At 33.6% G+C, this 8,709-nt stretch overlaps 1 protein-coding gene across 5 annotated transcripts in view; it reads right to left on the minus strand.

Moving 5' to 3' along the window:
* slc24a2 (solute carrier family 24 member 2) overlaps nucleotides 1-8,709 on the minus strand; it is a 50,598-nt gene that overhangs the window by 12,711 nt on the left and 29,178 nt on the right. For 3 of the 5 annotated variants that reach the window (XM_016505123.1, XM_016505125.1, XM_016505122.1), the window contains 3 exons: nucleotides 6,936-6,986; nucleotides 2,342-2,422; nucleotides 1,480-1,562 (listed from right to left, as the gene is read on the minus strand). In XM_016505123.1, the coding sequence (XP_016360609.1) occupies nucleotides 1,480-1,562; nucleotides 2,342-2,422; nucleotides 6,936-6,986 (215 nt within the window). The remainder of the gene's footprint in view (nucleotides 1-1,479; nucleotides 1,563-2,341; nucleotides 2,423-6,935; nucleotides 6,987-8,709) is intronic. The other 2 variants (XM_016505127.1, XM_016505126.1) reach the window with 1 other exon arrangement.

Consider the following 8,709-nt stretch of genomic DNA (forward strand, 5'->3'; position numbering starts at 1 on the left):
TCGTGATGGCAGTGTGTGTGTGTGTGTGTGTGTGTGTGTGTGTTTGTGTGTGCGCGTGTCTGTGTGAGTGAGTGTGTGTGTGTGTGTGTGTGTGTGTGTGTGTGTGTGTGTGTGAGGAGACGCAGGCCAGCGGGAGGGAGATGGACGGTCAAACGTGTTTTCCACCGAGTTATCATAAGCGTGAGGTTTCTGCAGTCCTGCCGTGACTTGGCCTTCACTTCTGTTTCCAAAGTCAGCGCTATGATTCACTTTCTGTCCCGTTTTAGCGTTGAAATCGCTGTGCGTAATGAGTTGTGTACAGTAGCATGTGCGCATCAGTCTTATTTTAGTATCACTGCCATATTATTATAGCTTTTTATTTTTTATTTTTTTTAAATAGTTAAATTTAAAAAAAAGTTTTTGGTCATTTTGTTGTCTTTTTGTCATTTTTGTTGTCTTTTTTTAAACATATCTATATAGATTTATTAATTTTAATTTTAGTTATTTTAGCAAGTCATGTTCAAATAAAAGTGAGAAATGTTGCCTTGGTAACTAGCTTAAAATAAGTTTAAGTTTTTGTATGTTTTATGTCAGTTAACATTTATTTCAAGTAACATGTTTTATGGTTTTAGTTTTAGTTAACAATAATACCACTATTAATATTTTTTATTTTATTTTAATTTATTCTTTGATTTTTTTCAAACATCCTCAAATGCTTACTAACAAAAAATCTCAGAATTTGTCAAATATGTTGGTTAAATCAGATGGCGTACATGATAGAAAAATTATAATAATTAAATAAAGACATATATACAAGGTTGTTTTCCATGTCCGAATTATACATCATTTTCCTCTACACCGCAATGCAAAAACAAAACAAAACAAACATATACACAAAAAGTGTATTATATCAAATATTGTATAATACGCTGTACTAAGAATGTGATTTATTTACTCCAGTGTGTCCATGTCCAGTAATGTATGTTGGGAAGCATTTAAATACACAGGTATTGAAACAGTGATGGAGATATCCAACATCAAGCAACATCAAACTCTTACATAGACAATGTCTCATTTGGGCTTAAATGAGGATTTTAATCTCTCATCTTTTTTTGTGATTTTTTCCCCCTTTCTTTCTTGGACATAATATTTATGAACTGCATTTTTGCCTGACATGTCATTGTTGCCACTATTATTATTTGTTTCAGATAGAACTGAACTGCAGTGTGTGGACTAACTGTTTTATTATAAACACAAGATCATACTCATTGCTTTGTATATTCAATTCAATTCAAGTTTATTTCAGAGAATTCTGTAAAGCTTGTAAAGCTAATTCCTGAGAAGCAGTGAATTGACTGGTTGACAGCGAAACATTTGCTATATTGTTTAATCACCTGCTTCAATTAAATAAATAATATTTAGAGTGATTTTTGTATTTTTTTTTAGATAACGATTATAACCCTGGTGCATGTGTGTTTTATTTTAGCGTGAACGACTCACTGTATCTCCTTCTTGTCCAGCGGTGCCGTTCATCGGTGGAGTCATGTCCACCTCCACACTCGAGCTGTTTGGCAGATTTTTATCTGTAACACAAACAGAAAGGTAATAAGTCAAGTGTGTTTGTTTTTACTAAATGTCCAGATTATGCAAATTAACCACATACTGTACATGCAAAAGTCCCCACATAAATCCTTCTAAGGCAGATCTAGCATACTGTAGTCTTTAGCCGCTGTTTTTTTTTTCAGAACCTCACGCTATGAGCGCCACATTTGTAGAATGTAGAAGGTTACTTTACCAGGCCTAACTTCCCAGATATTTCCATTCAAGCCCTCACAAATTGACCTTTATATAGTACAGTATTTACAGTTTTTTTAAGGTATCTGAAAGATTAGCACATTCTAGCCATGTATATGTATATGTCTAAAAAAACACATTGTATTATCACGGTAGGTTTGTTAATGGAGAAATACTGGCAAAAATGGAGTAGATGGGTTTGAAAGGGTTAAATAGGTTCTGTGTTCACATCAAAGAAGCTGCTCTCAACCGCCCTGCTTTTGATGCTAATATGCTAATATGGAACTGTTAGCATAATTTCCCACTTGAAATTGAAAGTCCATGTGTGTCTTCAACACAAACAGTATTATAGGATTAAGTTATATTAAGATACTTCCTTTCATTTCTATAAAGTGCACAAGCAATTGTAACCTTAAGGAGCTTTTTGTACCTGATCAAATTGGAAAAAGATTGGAAAAAGCTGGTTCTTGTTCACTCCATCAATTGATTTAACATGCAATGGCACATTTAACAGAACTAGACAAGGTTCAGTACATCATTTGAAGTGTGAAGTTACTTTACCACTTACCAGCAACTCCATTTGAGTCCTCCACCTGGCATTTCTTTTTGGCAATTTTGTGAAGGATGGACGCCTTCTCGCGGAATTTTCCTTAAAACAAAATAGTCCAGAAAAACTGTGAGTGATTTGGAGTAACCAATTTTCCCAGCTAAGTGAGCATGTTTCATTTTACTCACTAGATATGAAAAAACTGTACGCCTGTAACTGTAAGTAAAGCATGTTAACCTACTGTACGTCTCTTGTGAAAAATAAGTGTGCTTAATATTAAAAAGTTTTTTTTTTAAACTATGCTTGTAGATAATATTCACTTTCATGACACTTTCTGTTTCTTAACACACTTTTTAAAAGAGCACTTCGTAATAATGTCAAATGAAACATTTTAGTGCTTTAAAGCACACTTATGTGTTGACTAACATACTAAAGCACATTTAAAGTACTTGATTAGAATATTTTACTTCGATTTCACCTTTAAAATTAATATGTTTTAAATGTAATTTACTAGATTGCTATTCACTACAAATGTGAAGTTTCAAATATATTTGAATGTCTGACATACAAGTTTAATAGAAATTATTTCAAAGACAATAGAAGTAACTATGAAATTACATAAAAAGATGTACTTAAGTCATATTTAAGTGCATCAAAATCACTCTAAAGTTCAGCAAAATGCATCTGATATAAATTTAAACTATAATACATTTCCATTTAATTGCAATAAACAAGCAATTAAGTGTCTACAAAAACATTACATTAAGTTCACACTTAAGTATGTTCTTTTAAAGTATTGTCATCACATCGTAACTACTCCTTTAGCTACAGTGTACTTCTGTTTCACAAGGTTACCACTGTGCACACTGTAAAAAAAATTCCGTAAAATTTACGGTAAAAAAACGGCAGCTGTGGTTGCCAGAATTTTACTGTAAAAAATACGGTAGCAATGTTTTAGGTTTTACAGTTTTAACTTAAATTTACAGTTAAATACCGTAATTTCATTAACTGGTATAATGTTAATATATCAACCTATTGAAGTACTGAAATCTGTTTTGTACCTTTGTAATACACTGATAACCACCAAATGCAGGTGGTGATGAGAAAGTCACATGATGAACCAAAGCCCATCGCAAGCAGCTTTTAAATAATAACATATATAGAAGGCCCACAGTGTCATTCACACAAACACTAAACACCATCATGGTAACACACATGAAACTGAAATAATGCAATATTTACAGTCTTTTACCGTTAAATTCACTGTCATTTTTTACAGTGCAGTATTCACAGATACCAAATAGTTTAAATGTATATAGCTACATTAACCTTAGTTTGCAAGTGAGCCCTGAAGTAATAACACTTAATGAATATGTTTTAATGAAAGTAGTCACTCCAGCACGTGTCATAAACAGTAACACCCTTAAACTGCAGGCGCGTTTCCATTACAGATTTGCGCAAAACTTTGGCGATATATCATAAATGTCGATAAAAAAAGTATTGCGAAATGACGGCGTTTCCATTAACCAATGTTATGCTGGAGAGCAGCCACATATGAAGTGTTTCTTGGAGGTTATAGTACATTGAAGAATGATCATGACTTTTTACATACACCATGTGACCTGTAAATGCGGAAAAAAAAACCGTTACATATAACGTTAATATATTACTTTTTCGAATTGCCTGAAAAACCACCTCATGCGAGCGTAAAAACTTTTTTGCGATATACTGTATGGGAATTTTTGCAAAATTTACGCGTTTCCATTAGGCGTATTTTCAATTCGCAATTTGAAGGGTAATGGAAACGCAGCTTGCATCTATGTTCACTATTTAGCACTGCCTCTTGTAACTTAGTGCTATACCAAATACCATTTCACCTTTAATGCAACCTTCAAACCAACAGCACAGTAAACACAGATGCTTGCCGCTGGTTTAAGAGATTAGAGACAAAGTCTATAACTCAGCATGATGAGAGCAGCACCAGACCCACGAAGCAAACATCAATACAGTTGCACAACCTTTCAGGATCCATCAACGTGGAAGTAAAATCTCAGGCGGTCACACACAGACAGCAGCAGCGTGTTCCTGTCTCGTTCTGTGTGTGTTCGAATTAAACCACATGTGCAAAAGCTTGCATTAAAGCAATGAACATAATGTGTGGTGGGTTGGTCTCACTTCACTAATGGAAAGCATCGTGATCAGTGAATGTCTTTGAGCTTCCTGAGGAATCATTGACTCTGATTGGCTGGTAGACAGACTGTCCTGTCTGGCTCGATCGGTGCGGTGACCCCAATCAACACGCACATGTATGTTACGTGACCTACATATCATTAACACGCCTGGAACGTCTGGGATATAAAGTTGCTTTGGAGTTTGAATTAAGTACACTGTAAAAAATGATTGTGATTTTAACAGTAAAAGACTGTAAAAATGCTACAGTAAAAACCTGTTAACTGGTTAACAGTAAGTTTCCATACTATATACGGTGAATAAATGTAATTACATTTAATGTAATTTTACAGTAAAATACTGTAAAAAATATGTTTTTTGGAAGTGAAAAAGAAAACGTCATTGTATATTTTACAGTGAAAAACCGTAAATTGACACTCCCAGAATTCCCTGCATGACACTTCATATTTGATGTTTTTTTTTTGTTGAAATAGCATGTTTCTTCTTCGTTTTTTCTTATTAGATGTGTACATTAGGGTTTAATCTTACATCTAATGTTGTTGAATTAATGTTTATTGCATTATTTCAGTTTCATGTGTCACCGTTATGGTGTTTAGTGTTTGTGTGAATGACACTGTGTGAAACCTTCTATATATAAGAACTACCCTTTTCATCTCGTAGAAAAGCTGTTTGTGATGAGCTTTGGTTCATCATGTGACTTTCTCATCACCACCAGTTCAAAACAGATATTAACACTTCAATATGTTGGTTTATTAACATTACATCCGTTAATGAAATACAGTATTTTATTGTGAATTTAAGTTAAATCTGTAAAACCTAACATGTTGCTACCATATTGTTTACGGTGAAGTTCTGGCAACCACAGCTGCCGGTATTTTACCTTAAATGTCACAGATTTATTTTTTACAGTGTAGGTTTGTGGTGTAGCAAGGATAGTTAGTAGTCAGGACAGTCCCTTGTGAAAAGAAGTACTCATAAAAAGAGTACTTATTACAGAAATAATATACTTTAAAAGAATATACTTACGTGCAAAATGAATGTTAATGTTTTCAGACAGTTGCATGTTAAATACAATTAAATTTAAATGTATTGTAGTATAAGTCTATACTAAATGCAATTCGCTGAACTTCAGAGAGTGTTTTTTGACCTACTTAGGACTTAAATAAATCTGTATATGTAATTTCATAATTACTTCTATTGTCTTTTAAATATGGTTAAAGTACTGCTGAATGTACTGACAAGCATTTATGATCAACTAAAATATACTTTCATGTAATTTCTATTAAAACCTATTTAAATGTGTCATGTACTTGTTATTATAAATAACATACTTTAAAAAATATATTCTTAAGTGCAAACTGAATGTAATGATTTCAGACAATTTTGGAATTAAATGCATTTAAATGAAAATGCATTATAGTTTACATTTATATTACATGCAACATTAGAGTGATTTTTGACTCAAATAGGACATAAGATCTTTATAATTTCATAATTACTTTTGTTGTCTTCAAAAGTTAAATATATTTGCTATTAAAACACTTTGCAATGCTGAAAAAGCTGCAACTTAATTAATTTAAAATATATTAACTTGAAACGTAATATTGAATAATACACTACAGTTAAAATTATAATCAAGTTCTTTACATGTGCTTTAGTATGTTAGTCACCACATCAAAATAAGTGTACTTCTTTAAAGCATGACAGATGTATTAAAACATCATGTTATGTCAGTATCTGCTGTACTGTTATATAGATCTCATTGATTTACATTAAAAGCATCAGAATTTCATCTTAATTGTATCTTATAAATATCAGCATCTGCAGCATTTTTTTCTCTGAATACAATTGAGCTGCTTTTAACTCCATATTCTCACTATATCAGATAATATGAGCCATAAAAGCCTGATGTATCAAATGTGATATTCAAACACAAAAATAGAAAACACAAATACAAAAAAACAAAATGCAAACCGTTTGTCTAAAGGTCCAATAACACTTTAATTTAAAAATAAATAAATAAAATATAGTTTTACTATTATTTCATATGTCAGGCTTTACAGTGATAACTCTAAATATTTTACTATTTTACTTCAAATATTTTCTGATCATGAATTTATATATATATATATATATATAAATCTCTTATAAACAAACAAGAACAAACTTACAAAGAACAACCAAAAAAAAAAAATAAATAAATGGAAGGGATGAAAGAAAACAACCATGAAAATTCCAAATGATACTAAATTAGGGATGAAAACCACGATTTGCACTTATGTGAGTGAAATCTCGGCAAGAGGGCCATGAAACTAAAAATGGAGAAGAAACCTCTCTCTCTCATGCACGCATGAACAAACGGCATCGTGGGTAGAGAGACGAAGCAGAACGAGAGAAACATGAGGGTTGACGGAAAGAGTCTTACCTTCCTCGGTCATTGAGTGATAATATTTTAGCTTGCCATAAGTCCCCAGCTCTACAATATCACACACAGAGACAAGGGTAAGGAAACACACGCTGGCACATGTACACCAGCACAAAGACACACACACTCACTCACACACACGTATAAGTGTCAGTGAGAACAAGGAGGTGATGTGGTCAAAATAAATCTCTCTCTAGACCGATCTCACAGGCATAAGTGCAAAAAACTGAACAAAAAGACAAAGAGGAGGAGAAAAAAAGCCTTACATTGAGATGAACACTGTGAGTGATGTGTCATGATGCACCTAAAAGTTTACTTTATTTGATCAAAAACACAATTAAAAATGTGAAATATTATTACCGTTTAAAATAACTATTTTCTATGTTAATACACATTAAACTGTAATTTATTTCTGTGATGCGCAGCTGTATTTTCAGCATCATTCCTCCAGTCTTCAGTGTCACATGATCTTCAGAAATCATTCTAATATGCTGATTTGCTGCTCAACAAACATTTCTGATTATTATTATTACAAACAGGTTGATAGATTTGCATGCCAATCAGACTCATTCTTCCCATCTAAGTGGGCATAATCTGCTATTCTCAACCCAAGCAAAGTCAATTTTCATAGCATTTTCATTTTACTGTTGTTGAAGTGTAGCCTCGATCTGACTGCTGATTGGCCGGTGGTTAGAGGTCACTCTGTCATGAAAAAAAAAAAAATTCCTCTAGAATTAATTTGTGTTTTTGCAAGACTATTTGGGCCATGTTTGAGTTTGAGTAAATTAAATTGATTAAAGTCCCAGATCCATTTTTTAAAACACTTACTTCGATTATGCTTTATATATTATACATGACTGATCTGAAGGGGAATTTAATATTTAATTGAGGACATTGCATCAAAAATGTATTTTAGATTCACGTAGAATATAATATACAGTGGAGTCAAAAGATTTAAAAATGCTTCAATTAATGTAGCCTAATGCATTTTTATCACTAATAATATTACTGCCGTAAAGAAAATCAATGGTTTTATTTATTTTTCCTATGCTGTATACTTAATAGATGACATAAACATGTTCTTTTCCAGCAGCGACCTTGCAAAACGACCTCTGCAGCTGCTGACCGCTCATCCCAGTGGCGTAAAGCTTTTAACATCGATTCAGCCGGGGAAGGGTGTGTGGTGTTACGTAATAAAGGTCGCATGAAAGACCCGATCAGACGGTTATCGGCCTGTGTGAGTATCTGCGCATGCGATCAGTGGAAGAGCCTATGACGGATCGCAGCGTGTGCAGACGGATCGCTCCAAAAATAGAGAGATTGTTGGTCCGGCGTGGGAGTCGAGCTCAATAATCAATACAAACCGCCATGCAAGAGGTCAGACGCACACACACACACACAGACTAAAGCACTGCGCGTTACGTTTGTCGTGTCCGAGAAGCGTGAAAGCTTGTGCAGTGTGTTTCTGTTTGTGAAGAGAAGCGATGAATTACGTGTGCATGTGGAAAACCAGGCTCTAGTCATTTATTATGTGTTCAATTCATCAATTCATCTGGAGAGGGTGTTTTTACTCCAGAACTCCATGTGCCGACATATATACGGGATACTCGTCACATAAAAGGGTTAGTTGACCCAAAAATGAAAATTAGCCCATAAATTACTCACCCTCAAGTCATCCTAGGTGTATATAACTTTCTTATCTCAGACGAATCCAGTCGGAGTTATATTAAAAATTGTCTTTGATCTTTCAAGCTGTTTCATGGCACTCAGCGGG

This window comes from Sinocyclocheilus anshuiensis, unplaced genomic scaffold (assembly GCF_001515605.1).
Source record: "Sinocyclocheilus anshuiensis isolate Anshui unplaced genomic scaffold, SAMN03320099.WGS_v1.1 scaffold1810, whole genome shotgun sequence".
NCBI lineage: Eukaryota > Metazoa > Chordata > Actinopteri > Cypriniformes > Cyprinidae > Sinocyclocheilus > Sinocyclocheilus anshuiensis.